Source organism: Sus scrofa, chromosome 8, assembly GCF_054392235.1.
Source record: "Sus scrofa isolate SSC_HxYL_T2T_F1_AM1 chromosome 8, Sscrofa_HxYL_maternal_Yorkshire_Landrace_v2.0, whole genome shotgun sequence".
In the NCBI taxonomy this organism is placed as follows: Eukaryota; Metazoa; Chordata; class Mammalia; order Artiodactyla; family Suidae; genus Sus; species Sus scrofa.
Window position 1 is genome coordinate 61,524,346 of NC_139390.1, and position 14,639 is coordinate 61,538,984.

At 38.7% G+C, this 14,639-nt stretch overlaps 1 protein-coding gene and 1 pseudogene across 45 annotated transcripts in view; one reads left to right on the plus strand and one right to left on the minus strand.

Moving 5' to 3' along the window:
• EXOC1 (exocyst complex component 1) overlaps positions 1-14,639 on the plus strand; it is a 56,709-nt gene that overhangs the window by 28,653 nt on the left and 13,417 nt on the right. For 18 of the 44 annotated variants that reach the window (XR_014812555.1, XR_014812557.1, XR_001298320.3 and 15 more), the window contains 4 exons: positions 2,671-2,820; positions 7,651-7,756; positions 12,516-12,560; positions 14,177-14,340. Coding sequence is in view for 21 of the 44 variants with exons in the window: in XM_005666702.4 (XP_005666759.1) it covers positions 2,671-2,820; positions 7,651-7,756; positions 12,516-12,560; positions 14,177-14,340 (465 nt within the window). In the remaining 23 variants the exon portion in view is untranslated. Of the gene's footprint in view, positions 1-2,670; positions 2,821-7,650; positions 7,757-8,861; positions 8,886-12,515; positions 12,561-14,176; positions 14,341-14,639 lie in introns of all 44 variants that reach the window. The other 26 variants (XR_014812561.1, XR_014812562.1, XR_014812548.1 and 23 more) reach the window with 2 other exon arrangements.
• LOC100620408 (small ubiquitin-related modifier 2-like) lies at positions 1,103-1,877 on the minus strand (annotated as a pseudogene). The gene is made up of 2 exons (XR_014812570.1): positions 1,712-1,877; positions 1,103-1,424 (listed from the first exon to the last, which is right to left on the minus strand). The product of XR_014812570.1 is annotated as a small ubiquitin-related modifier 2-like (transcript).

Sequence of the window (14,639 nt, forward strand, 5' to 3'; positions counted from 1 at the left end):
ACACTTAATCTTAATAGTAATGGTTTGAAGGTAATGACTTTTATATTAGTGAATTTTCTGATGATGGTGATCTTAAAATGCTGTTTGCAAAAGAAACCTTTAAATAACAATATATGTGAAAGAATTTTGTAGACTGTAAAATCCTCTATAAGTATTGTTCCATTTTGCAAGGAGAGGTAAAGGTTTTAATTGAAGAATTTCCCTGACATTAAATTAAATACTATAACTTAACATGTAGTTACCTGAGTAAACGGTTGTAGAAGAACATAAACAATAATTTTGAATGTTGAATCATTGAAAAAATTTAATGAGAAAGATTGCTTGGGATAATAAAAAGATATATGACATTGTTATTAATAAAGAATATTTTTAAAACATTTATAAGCGAGAAGTTTGTCAAATGTTCTTCCCATTTATTCAGTGTAACTATTTAAGACACAGAATTTGGAGACATTAGTAGACCTAAAACTATAATATCTGTCTGTGCTTAGTATCTCATGCTTGTGATTTAATGGACTCTCATTCATCATTCTGATGTGGCCACTAGAAAGCCATTCTGGAATGTAATGTTGGTATCAACATTTGGCAGTTTTTTGAGTCTGGTTAAAGTGATTTTCTTTGATGTATTTTTTTTTTTTAAACAAGAAGTTTATTTAAACAACAAGACGCTTGACTTGAAGGGAAAACTATCTAGGATTCATTTCTTTTAGAGTAATTTATCCCTACTTAAAGACAGATTGCCCTACATGTAACAGCTACGTACAAAAAAGTTATAAAATTGTCCTTGGTTTTACAATAATAAATGAAAAACATTAAAATTCTCCAGTCGAACAAGATATGCAAGGATTTTTATGTTGTTCTTTTTGTTTGTTTGTTTTGTTTTGTTTTGTTAAGCAGTGAGAGCAAAATAACTTACTGGAATATAAAGATAAGAAATGAATGAGCATGCCACTAATGGAGAAAGGGGGTATTTTCACAGAACCAGTATTTTTCCCCATCCCATCTCCATTTGACATCAATCAAAACATTGGACATTTAGTTTTTAAAAAAATGCAATATGCTTGTGCACATACACCAGTTACTTTATGTACAATAAAGGAATGGGGAAGGGGAAAATGAAAGAACAGAGAAAACTATACTGTAGTAGTCAGGATGTGGTAGAACCAAATTGTGGTTTTCTAACTGAGAATGTCTTCTTGGTCTGGAGGAACAGAATTCTGGAGTAAAGTAGCAGGTTCCCTTTTTAGTAGACACCTCCTGTCTGCTGCTGGAACACATCAATTGTATCTTCATCCTCCATTTCCAACTGTGCAGGTATGTCTGTTTCATTGATTGGCTGCCCGTCAAATCAGAATCTGATCTGCCTCATTGACAAACCCTGTCGTTCACAATAGGCTTTCATTAGTTTACTAAGTGGTGTATGCCTCTTAATCTTTTTTTTTTTTTTTTTTTTTTTTTGTCTTTTTGCTATTTCTTTGGGCCGCTCCCGCGGCATATGGACGTTCCCAGGCTAGGGGTTGAATCGGAGCTGTAGCTGCCAGCCTACGCCAGAGCCACAGCAACACGAGATCCGAGCCGCGTCTGCAACCTACACCACAGCTCATGGCAACGCCAGATCGGTAACCCACTGAGCAAGGGCAGGGACCGAACCCGCAACCTCATGGTTCCTAGTCGGATTCGTTAACCACTGCGCCACGACGGGAACTCCTGCCTCTTAATCTTAAACTGCACCACAGAACCATCCTGCCCCACCACCTTCAAATTAGTATGATCGTTGTTCTCAGTCTTGACTCCTTCCTTGGGCTTTTCATCAGCCATGGCGTGTGCCAGACTCTCCTCGGCTGCCGCTTCACAAAAGAGGTACCAGGTCCACACCGGACGAGCACACCTGTTTGATGTATTTTTTAAAAGAAAACAGAAGTGCGACTCACACGACTAAGATTCTAGCTTTCTTCCTGTGCGACCAGAGCAAATCACTGAGTTCTGAGTTGCAATTGGTTCTTGAGTTTGTTCTGTCAGATCAGATGGTCTACCGGGTCTGCAGTCTCTGAAACAAAAGTCAGGGTGCATCATCTGTCTCAGGCTTTTGAAAACTTACTAATTAATGTAAGTCATGTCAAGGATTAAAAATAAAATCATATTTATTTAACTAATGGGGAAATTAAAATTATTTATTATTAGGGGTTATCCTGGAAAGACCAGGATATAGTCATCTGCAGTCTTTCCTAGCTCTGAAATTCTGTATCCTGTATGTTTTCATCTGTTGTTTAAATACTATATACTCTCATGGGAATACCATAGACGCAGACTATTTTGAATGGCTTCCATCTTTGGTGTGTTTCTTAATACAGTTTGTATCATTTGCTTAGTAAAGTGCAAAATGATACAGCATGGGAGAGGCAAACTTGATTAACACACTCGTTCTCAGCCCCTTAAGAAGATGAAATGAGTAGCTGATTTAGCCACGAGCCATTGTTGTGCTATGACCATTTGCGGTTGGTAGTACAGTTGATACACAGGAAAATAAAAAAACAGTAAGTACTTGGCTCTGACTCTCCTGTCTTGTGCTGGTTTTGCTTGGCCACATGTGATCTTTGTGTAGAATTTTTAGTTACCACGGTGTTTCTTTATCCTGTCAATGATATTTATGTACTTATCTACTCACTCTAGGGTCATGATCAGAGTTCCACTCTTGCTCAGCACTCAATTGAGCTGACTTTACCTAATCATCATCCATTTCATAGAGACTTGCTCCGATATGCCAAGCTGATGGAGTGGCTGAAGAGTACCGACTACGGAAAGTATGAGGGGCTAACAAAGGTATGCACTCGCTAAAGAGCACAATCTTGTAGGATTAAGAGGTCATATGTTCAGTTCTCTAACAATTGAAGTACTGTAGTATATTCTTAGCAAAGCAGAAAATAATTGAAATTCTGAGTGCTCATTAGCCAGGGAGAACATTTATTTTATTTACCTGAATAAATAAAGAGTTAAATTTTGAACTTCAGTATATAGGATTAGGCCATACTGGAACCTGAAGCATCATTCAGTTCCGTTAAATGCTGTAATGATGTCCTTAGTTTCTTTGTAGAAGCTAGGGTTGTGAAGATGTTGTGACATGTTTGCCCTCTAAAAATCTATAGTATGTTCTTTAGACAAATACGGTGGACATGTTTACTGAGCAAGCATTCCACTGTTCCAGGCACGCAGAAGCATGGGTGTTTCTACTCCTGATTGTGAGATAAACCAGCTAGGAAAATTTGATTGCCATGTCATGGTCCATTTCTTTGTCAGTCACCACATTTTGACTGTGTGCCTATTTTGTTCTCACTGTCATGCACACTAAGAATGAGGAATGGCTCCCACAGAAGCCCCCACCACCAGAGTCTGACTCGGGGGAACATTCTTCTTCAGACAGTCAGCAGGAAAGTAAATGCTGAGCTGGACGTGAGGTGAAGTGTGGGACAGTGCAGAGAAGGGGAAACCGGGACCTGAAGCCTCGGGAGAAAACATCACGGGATACGGTGGACCTGAACTAACTTGGAGTAGTGAATGGGGTTAGATAAGACAGAAATGAGGGAAGGGCGTTATCTAATACCAGGTTAAGGATTGAGCTATGGTGTAGGTCGAAGATGCGGCTCAAATCCTGAGTTGCTGTGGCTCTGGTGTAGGCTGGCAGCTACAGCTCCAATTAGATCCCTAGCCTGGGAACCTCCATATGCCGCGAGTGCAGCCCTAGAAAAGATAAATAAATAAATAAGCAGGGCTGATGGAGTTCCCTGGTGGCTCGGTGGTTAAAGATTTGGCATTGTCACTGCTGTGGCTCTGGTTACTGCTGTTGTACAGGTTCCATTCCTGGCCCAGGAACTTCTGCATGCCACAGTGGGGCCAAAAAGAGTAATAGTAATAAGCAAGGGCGAGCAGTGGGAGTTTCTGATGAAAGCTTTCCCTGGGCAGTGGGAGGGCCCAAGGCTAGAGCACACTAGGGAGCTCCGGGAGCAGTGAGGGGCAGGTGTCGTTGGAGCTCAGGGACAGGATTAGAAGGGCAGGAGGGAGCTGGGAGGTAGACAGGGCAGTTCTGGGAGGGACAGTGCACCTTACAAGAATATGGCGCATCCTCTGAGGGAGAGGGCTGTTGGTGGCCTTTGAGTAGAGGAGTGACCCTCTCTGACTTGGATTTAACAAATGTCCATTGCAGCAGGAACCTGTGGGTTCAGTATTCTGCTGTTGTGTCATGTTTTGTTTTCATTGAGCAGGATTCTAACTTGGACATAGCTTAAAGAGAAATTGTTGCAATACTGGAATCTCTGCCTTTTGAGGTTTTAGGAGGATTAATATTCTGAATAATTAAACATTGTTACATCGCCTTTGAGAGTTTTGTGCCAACATGGGCTTTGTCCCCTAGTGAATATTCAAATAAGTAAAATAATCAATAAGCTTTTTGCCTAATTGTGTTCTCGGTGACGGTGACTGCCCAGTCTTTATATATAATGTAGTACTATTCATGAAGGTAATTCATAGTGAAAAAACAGGACAAGAGCCAATCTAGCAATGAGTAATGAACTCATTCTCTGCTCAGGTATATTTTCAATTGACAATGTCAGTGAGCTTTTTTAAATGAAATTGACTTATTTCCCAGGAATGTTACTTGATCCTGTGTTTGAACTTTTGACAGACATGTATTTTATTTATTTTATGCCTTATAATCTAATTTGGTTGCTGAAGTATTCAAAAAGTGGAATTTCATTAAAAGGAGAAAGAGGAGTTCCTGTTGTGGTACAACAGAAACAAATTCGACTAGTATCCATGAGGATGTGGGTTCAGTCCCTGCCCTCGCTCAGTGGGTTAAGGATTAGGTGTTGTTGTGGCTGTGGCGTATGCCAGCAGCTGCAGCTCCAGTTGGACCCTAGGCTGGGAACTTCCATGAGCCACAGGAGCAGCCCCAAAAAGAATAAATAAATAAATAAATAACGATAATAATTAAATCCAGATACTATTTGCACTTGGTTGGGTGTACATAGCTCACACTTTTTGGCAGGACCAGGAAGAGCCAGTTTTAAATTCTTTAGGGATAAGAACCACTAGACCCTGCCCCAGCTCTTATGGCTGAATCTAAGCAAAGCCCTGCTTTTTGCTGTATAAGTAATTAGAGCCCAAGGCAAACAGAGGTGCCTTGGTCAAGTAAGGAGCTCAGCCCTTCAGAGGCCCCTCCCCAGCTGTGGCTCCGGGTTATGCCTGTGGGGCAGTTAGTACTAGAGATGGTCCATGTCCATCCATGTATAGGTAGGAAATGAGCTTCTTCTCCTAGTAACACCCCGAGGGTGACAGTCAGTCTGGAAGGTTGCTCAGAATCTCCTCACCACCTCAGCTCCCTGTGTGTGACGAGAAAGTAAAGCATGGAGTTTTCTGTACCAGAACAAGGGCGCCAACATTGCCAGAGGTAACGGCATTTAACCTCGTGACAGTGAAGTTCTAAATGAGGTGCTCTATACAAGGTGCTAAGAAGAATCTTTCAAAATTTGGTAAATGAATGAACCGAGTCGCACCTGTCTGTGGCCTTCCCCACCTGTGAGTCTGTTGAGGACCTAGAGGAATTCGGTCATTTCAGTCACTTTGAAAAAGATGGTTTCCAGTAGTCTGCTCAAATCACTGTTTTCTAGATACCAGAACAGCTGCCCTGAAACTTTGAATCGCTCGGATGGTTAATGTGCACTTGAGCAGTATGGGTACGCTGGCCAGCAGTCTGTTGCGAGTAGAAACCACTCGTGAAGGTTTTACAAATTGTTAAGGAGCTCATTTCCCATTTGTCAATCATTTACTGATTTGTAGTCATCGATATTTGTATGAGAATTTAAATTTGAGTAAATGAGATGCTAGAAAAAGTGAAATAGCCCACTGAAATAGGAATAATTTTAGGGTATATTTTAATTTATATTTACTTTTTAAAATTTATTTTTTAATTAAACTATAGTTGACTTACAGTGTTGTGCCAATTTCTGACGTACAGCAAAGTGACCCAGTCATACCTATATATTCATTCTTTTTCTCATATTCCATCATGCTGTATCCTAAGAGATTGGATGTAGTTCCCTGTGCTGTATGGTAGGATCTCATTGCTTATCCATATTCTAAATGTCATAGTTTGCATCTATTTACTTTTATAGTTGCACAAAGATCACAGGAAAGAATTCCCCATGTGACTAACTTTTCCTATAGAGACTATGTGGGAAATGTGTATGGCCTACGAATTGAAAAAAGCAGGATCTATATTATGTTTTGTTCAAAAACTGCTTTATGAGGCTATATCTGTAAAATACCTAAAAAAATCAGTGGTGAACTGTAATTATACAAATATTTAAATAATATATACCTTTGAAAGGTGCATCTGATGTTTAAAGCAAAGTGAACCTGTTCTAAGACTGGATATGTTAATTTGAAATAAAGGAAGTTGAAGTTTAGATACCATGATAAATTTAAAAGAATAGCTAGGTGCAGTTTTTCTGCTGGGGATTTATTTAAATTTAGTGAAAATTCTGAAGTTACCATCCTGGCACAGCGGAAATGAATCCAGCTAGGAACCATGAGGTTGTAGGTTCGATCCCTGGCCTTGCTCAGTGGGTTAAGGATCCAGAGTTGCCATGAACTGGTGGTTTAGGTGCCATGGTGTAGGTCACAGACGCTATTCGGATCTATCGTTGCTGTGGCTGTGGTGTAGGCCAGCACCTATAGCTCCAATTAGACCCCTAACCTGGGAACCTCCGTATGCCATGGGTACAGCCCTAAAAGCAAAAAAATAAAAAAATAAATGAATTTAGAGAAATTCTGTGTATGGTATTTAACCTAGGAGTTGGAAAAATGCATGATGTCCCACTGCTGAAGAATCCTTCCTGGGGTATATATAAAATATTTTTATGTTGCTGTAAGCAAATATGATGAAGAAATGAGTTTGTATGTTAAATAATAGATATTTTCATGTGAACTAGGATTAATTAAATTTGCTTTTAAAAAAATTAATTATGAAACTGTAATTTCATAATGATGGAATTATGAAAACTGAAAACAGTAAAACTAGATGTGCTCCTTCATTGCCATTGGCGCTGTATGGTATGATCGTTTTAAAGCAACAGTGTGGTTTGGAAGAGGAATCATAAAGATCCCCTTACTCTTTGGCATTGTAGTTTCACCATTGGGAGCTTATTCCAAGGAAAACAGTTCATTAGAGGTGAAAAGCTCATTGTAACACTGTCAATCAGAGCAAAACATTGAAACCATATAAACAGCCTGTTAGGAGACTGGTTTAGTGTATTGTGGCATATCAACAAAGCATAATACTGCACAGTCATTAAAGTATGAAACTGGAAAAACATAATTGTTCTGACCCAAATACCCTATACAGTATAACTGCAGCTATATTTAGAATATGTGGAAGGTATTGTGTGATTATGTTCAGTTTCATATTTTTGTAAATTGTGATGCCAGTTCAGTTTTTTTTTAAGACAGAAAATAGCCTTTTTTTAATATCCTATGAAATGCATCAAAATTTTAAAACCGCAAAAATTAAAACAAGCACAGAGGATTGGGGGGCATTGAAAAATGGACATTATTACGTTAGTTTATTGATGAGAAGTACATGTTACTTTTATTTTTAAGAATTACATGGATTATATATCACGACTCTATGAGAGAGAAATCAAAGATTTCTTTGAAGTTGCAAAGATCAAGATGACCGGCACAACTAAAGAAAGCAAGAAGTTTGGTAAGCTTAGGCACCTCAGTCCATTGTTTTCTGTTCTATTAAAAATGGTTTTACTTACGACAAATAATTCAAGGCTTTTTAGACAAAGTGGAAGAGATACAGTAGAATTAATGAAAGCATAAGTGTAATGCATTGGTTTGATTTATAGGCGTTTCTGTAAATATGTTTTTACTAATTAAAATCCTGCGGTATGTGGGTCTGACAGCACTTAGGTGTTCGTGCTGTGTTTAAAAGTCTAGTCGGCTTCACATCCATGGTTGCCCAGCCCACGCATTGGAGGGTCCCTGTTGGGCTGGAGCATCCATGGATTTTGATACCGAGGCAGGTCCTGGAACCAGTCGCACACGGATGCCGAGGGACATTCTTTGAAGAAGAGGCTGGCCAGAAAGTGAAGTGCAGTCTGGTAGGGAAACATGTTGAGGGTTCAGTTTCTAGCTTCCTAGAAGACTTTTCTTAGCAGTTGGAGGCAAGTCTGTGATCTCTTAAGTCATTGCTCTCCTCAGGGAAGTGAAAATGATTCCTGGCTTCTTACTTCTCACTGGCTATTTTGAATCAAAAAGAGTGTGTTTTCTCCCCTTCTGAGGGTCTCTGAAACATATCACCAAAATTTCCATGATTATGCCTTATTTTTCCAAAGAGATATTTTTGAAACATGCTAATTTTTGTTGCTCCTAAATGTGTTAAAAAACAAAAACAAAAACAAAAAAACACCTGATTTGAAAGGATAACCAGTGAAAGTATCAAGTTTCGAGGAAGTGGTTTGCTGAGGCCACCTTGTGCTCTTGCATGTACATCTCTGGACATCCTTCTGGGTGGGGTCCTTGCTCTTGGGGCCACAGCCTGGCCTTCAGTGGCTGCAGTGTGCGCTCAGTGTCTGCAAAGCTCCCCTTGAGAACCATGAGCTTAGCATTTCTGGATGGAGTCGTGTGCTGTTGGGGTCACAGCCTGGCCTTCAGTGGCTGCAGTGTCCGCTCAGTGTCTGCACAGCTCTGTTGAGAACCACGAGCTTAGCATTTGCTGGGTGAAAGGAGCCTGTGCCCAGACGCCGCGCAGAACCAGCCCGCGGACAGAACTTGATAGCTAACCTTTCCCTTCTTTTCCTTAGGACCAAGAAGACTCTCTTTAGTGGGTAATTATGTTGTGATTCACCGGTTTGTGTTTTTGGTTTTGTTTTTTTTTAATAAAACACTAATATGTTGATTATACTAGTCCAGATTTTTGAAGTGGTTTGAATCTGTGTACAAATGTGTTACACTTCGATAAAGACACTGATAAGAATCTTGGAACAATAGGCTTTTGGAAACAGAAATGCTAACTCATCCTAAAGGTTAATTGTTCTTAAACAGCAGTGTGTTTATATTCTTGTTAATGTTTCACCATGAGTATGTTCTCTTTTTTTTTTTTTTTCGGTAAGCAGCATATTATTAATACAGTTACATGTTTAATGTTTTCATTTAGTATATTTGTCACCACTTGTTAGTGTACCATTTTATTCAGAGAGAACTCTTCTATAGTGAAAACTGATGTAAAAGTAAATCTTTCTAAACTTATCTCCTCAGGAGGTTATTAATCCTAGTATCAAAATAGTTTAGATTCTTAGATTCTCACTGAGATAAATAACAAAATAGAAGTATGAATTAAATCAAATAAAATAGTATCTTAATAATATCATTGCATTGACCTGAAACCTTAATTTTTTCTTTTCTTACCCCGGAGGGATTTTTTTATTAAAAAAATTTTTTAATTAACCTAATACAAGTTTAGAGGGTACTTTTATAGTTTTAAAACACTATTAAAATTACATCTCTCCTAGGTATCTATTAAATAATAAAGACTAGGAGAGTAAATTGTGACAGTGGACGGCACCAAAAAATTATAGTTTCTGTTAATTCTGTTACTTATCAGTTGCAAGAGAAGAAAAACGAAATAAAAAACAGAACTCAGAAGATAAAAATGGTTTTATTCTTCTTTGAAGATCTTCTTAGAAAACATTTGAAAATAAATTTCAAGTTAAATACAAATGATTTATCTCAATAAGGTAGAATGTAAATTTTTTAAAGCTGTCTCTTCAGGAGCTCCTGTCGTGGTTCAGTGGTTAACGAATCCAACTAGGAACCATGAGGTTGCAGGTTCGATCCCTGGCCTTGCTCAGTGGGTTAAGGATCCAGCATTGCCGTGAGCTGTGGTGTAGGTTGCAGACGTGGCTCGGATCCTGTGTTGCTGTGGCTGTGGTGTAGGCTGCCGGCTACAGCTCCGTTTTGACCCCTAGCCTGGGAACCTCCATATGCCGTGGGAGCAGCCCAAGAAATGGCAAAAAAAGACCAAAAAAAACACATACAAAAAAAGCTATCTCTTCAGTGATCCAAATTATGTTTAAATCAGTTTTAATAGTAATTATAATTAAAAGAGAAACCTGAAATTTTGGAAAGATAAATTTTCAGTGAATCAGAATTAAGTAATTATGAATAAACTTTAAGGTAGTTTTTTTACTTGCTCTAAAAATGCTGAGTCCTAGGCCCTCGTAAGACTGGAAAGTCAGAGTAACTGTATTTTACAAAAGAAGATGGTGTAGTCAGTCTAGTCTTGGAGATTCAGGGGATACTTTCTTCTTGAACCACTCAAATCTTTAACATCTCAGCTCAGATCATTCAGAATCATGTTAAAAGGCCAGTGAAGTATCTTTTCCCTTGTGATAAGGTCTTTAGGTATGTCTTTGCTTTTTTTGATCTGTAGGTTTATTTTGATATCCTCAGAAATTGCCCCCTACGATTGATACTTTGGTGTTTTGTTTTCCCTTTTTATTCTGTAGGTGTACTTAATGAAAAGGCAAGCAGAGGAAATTGAGTGATTATTTTTAAAATCACCCATTTTTTCTTTCTGCAGTTGAGATAGTTACACACACATATATTACTTTAACCCATAAATGTATGCATTTGCATAATTATTTCCTCATACTTAATATTCCAAATTCTTAAAGTACACCAAAATCATTTTTTCATTCTTTCTCTACTAAATTAAGAAACCTTGTTGATTCCAAAGAGAGTCTTGAACACAGTACTGAATTCAGTCCTGACTGGAAGACTTATTCAGTAAATGTTTTAGAATTACCTATTATGTAATAAGCACTGCTTGTTACTGAGAATGCAGCAATGAGCAAAGACTCTACTCTCCTAAAGCTTATAATCTAGCAGGGATTATTTAAAGATATATAAAAGTTTATTGAAATACTGTTGCTTATTGCCAATAAAGAGTATAGGCTTCTTATGAGCTCTAAATGGGGCACTGATAGTAACTCTGTATTCTTTATTAACTACTGGAAAAATAGAAAAGTATGAAGTACCTTTGCCCTGGCACTAAGGCCACCAGAGTATGCTGTCCAGGTTGGCCTGCTGGTGGCTCTGGCCATCCCTCCCTGCCGCCACCTTAAGTCCAGCCTTACCAATTCCTCTTCCCTTGAGCTTCATGTAAGGAGGATGGGAAGAGTCCCATGTCTCTGCCATGGCGCCTGAGTAGGTGATACTCGGACTTGAAGTTTGGCAGGGATACTGACAGTTGACATGTTGTTTTCTATTTTTTTTTTTTTTTTTTTTTTTTGTCTTTTTGCCATTTCTTGGGCCGCTCCCTCGGCATATGGAGGTTCCCAGGCTAGGGGTCGAATCGGAGCTGCAGCCACCAGCCTAGGCCAGAACCACAACAACGTGGGATCCGAGCCGAGTCTGCGACCTACACCACAGCTCACGGCAGCGCCGGATGGTTAACTCACTGAGCAAGGGCAGGGGCCGAACCCGCAACCTCATGGTTCCTAGTCGGATTCGTTAACCACTGCGCCACGACGGGAACTCCTGTTTTCTATTTTTTTAAATATTTTTAGATTTATAGTCTTTACTTTTCTCTTTCATTCTGTAATTTCTTTCTTCACCTTTCACATTCACTTCTAATTTGGGTTTAGAATGTTTCTCAGGATGATTTTTAGTGCTGATCTAATAAATGTCAGCTAGAGAGAGGCTTTAGATAAAAGAAATGCCAGATGCCCCTAAAAGAGCCCCAGTTCCTATTAGAACTGTTAAACCCTCAGTCCTATTAGAACTGTTAAACCCTCAGCTTTACCCTTCCATCAGCCCATCTTCTGATAATCAGTTAGTATTGTAATTTATACCTTTCATCCTAGGTGTTCACAAACCTAAAAAAAAGCCAGTTAAGTTATTACGTAGTTCAGCTTGATATTCGAAAATGATTTTAAAGTGTTATGTAATTTTTTATAAAATGGAGTATAAAATCATTTCGTACAGTGGAGGTTCCTTTCAGGAGCTTTTCACTGAATACGAGATTGTTGCCGCATTTAATGTCTAAATCTACAACTTCATTCTAATAAATGCCCACTGTATTAAATTATTTACTTAACTGTATTTTCTTCAGGAACCAAAACTTGCAAATACAATCTTTAAGGACATCAGCTTCATAAACTTTTTTTAAAGATCGTTTAAAAGTATGGGGGAGGTTTATAAATATAGATATTTTTACCTGAATACCTGCATAAAACAGTACATAAAAAGACTATTGAAGTTTTTTCTGTCATGTAATTTTTCAAACAGCAGCTGACCAACTAAACATGTGTTGCATCTCTCGTGACTTGATGCTCATGGTTCTTTGCATGTGTCTTTTAAACTAGAGCTTTAACTTCCTCTTGTGCATGGTTTGTGCAAATTGCAGTTTATTAACTTGTCTTTGTCTTTGATGCTTGCAACCTAATCCATCACAGCTACACTGCCCCGAAAAGAAAGTGCTGTCAAACAGGAAACAGAGAGTGAGTATGCTTGTGTACTAGTAGGTATTCTCCATGCATGTTTGTTTAATGTCTAGAAGTTAGTTATTTGTCTTGAAAGAAGTTACACCAAAAATATTGATTGCTCTAAGTTGCCAGGTATTGGTCAAAGAAAATCAACATGATGGCAGTGGTATGACTATATCCAAGAACTATGTATTACAGTTAAAAACACATGGTGGGTAGTCAGAAGTTTATGAAAAGTCTTAACCGTTATACTTTTGTTTGCAGGCTGTGTTTAGAAACTATGAAAATTCTTATAGATAAGGTCAGATTTTGCATAATGAATCCAAAGTTTGTCTTTAATTATCCTTCTGTATTTTTCTTCTTTTTCAACTGCACCTAGGCATATGGAAGTTCCTGGGCCAGGGATCAAATCGGAGCCACAGCTACAGCCTGTGTCTCAACTGCAACAATGTCAGATCCTTAACCCACTGTGCCAGGCCAGGGATGGCATCCGCGCCACTGCAGAGGCAACATGGGATCCTTAACCTGCTGCACCATGGAAGGAATTCCCTGTCCTCCTATCTCTTCATCACTTACTATGTCATTTGTCCCTTCTGACCATCAGCAAATAATACAGGTTAGCTGAGAAATATTCAAGAGGAATAAAAAGATTTTTATTGTTGACATTTAATTCTGAGTAAAGATATCACTTTTTTTTTTACATCTTTGAGATCAAATTTTATTTTTATTTTAGTGCCTATTTTCTATCATTATTTAGTGATCTACTGGGAATATTGAGTGATTTGTCTAATCGTATGAATTGCATGTTGAATATCACATTGTTTTTAAAAGTGGAATCCTTTAATTCTTTGATATAGGTAGGATATTGTGCACATATATTTTTCTCATTTTTCCTCATAGCAGTGATAGATACCTATGTTTACAGTGGAACTCAGATGTCCTATATAAATAGTTAATGATAAGTGTATTATATTTTAGTTGAATTTTAAATATAGCAAATTTTCAGGTTTTTTTTTTTTTTCTTTTTGTTTAGCTTTTAAAGAACTTTAGTTAATCAGTTCATTTACTGTAAAAGCAAAGTTTCTGGGTTCAGGAATGTATTAATTCAAATAGTGTATAATTGACTTTTTTGGTAGGGCAAGAATAATTGAGTATTGGCAGTTTCATATGGTTCAGCCTAATATGTTGATTTCATGTGGAGACGAAGAATATTGGGCTATGGCGGGTTTTTTTTCAGGAATGTAACAGTCATGTTAGCTAGTACTCCAGGGAGTCAGTGACTTGCATCCATATTCATGTCTTTTGAGTAGGACAGAAACCCTCCTCTACTTGAAAGAGGTCATTAGACAACCTAACCTTTGTGGTGAGACTGGGCCGAGCATGACATGATCTCTGCAATCCCTTTCAGTCTATTCTGTGACTCTGTGTGGTTTCACTGCTCTTTACAGAACGCTCAGGAAGAGGACACATGTTAATGAAAGAGAAAGGCACCCTACAGCTGACCTGTGTGGTAGACTCCTGCCCTAACTAGTGTGAGCCCCGAAGGCCAAGGCAGTAACCGATAGCCCTGGTTTAGCTCTGGGTCTTTTAGTCGTGAAGGTCACAGCTTTTAAAGTTTTATTATTTCTTAGGTCTTCATGGAAGTTCCGGGAAATTAACAGGATCTACGTCTAGTCTAAACAAACTCAGTGTTCAGAGTTCAGGGAATCGCAGATCTCAGTCATCTTCTTTGTTGGATATGGGGAACATGTCTGCCTCTGACCTTGATGTTGCCGACAGAACCAAGTTTGATAAGGTAAAGTAAAAGACAAGTGCTTATTTTTTTCTTTTGGCTGAGCCCACGGCATGCGGAAATTCCAAGACCAGGGATAAAGCCATGCCACAGCCACCACCCGAGCTGGGGTGGTGACTACACGGGATCCTTAACCCACTGCGCCACCAGGGAATGCCAACGGTACTTCCCTTTTTTTTTTTTTTTTTGCCTTTTTGCCTTTTTGCCTTTTTGCCTTTTCTAGGGCCGCTCCCGTGGCATATGGAGGTTCCCAGACTAGGGGTCTAATCAGAGCTGTAGCCACCAGCCTATGCCAGAGCCAC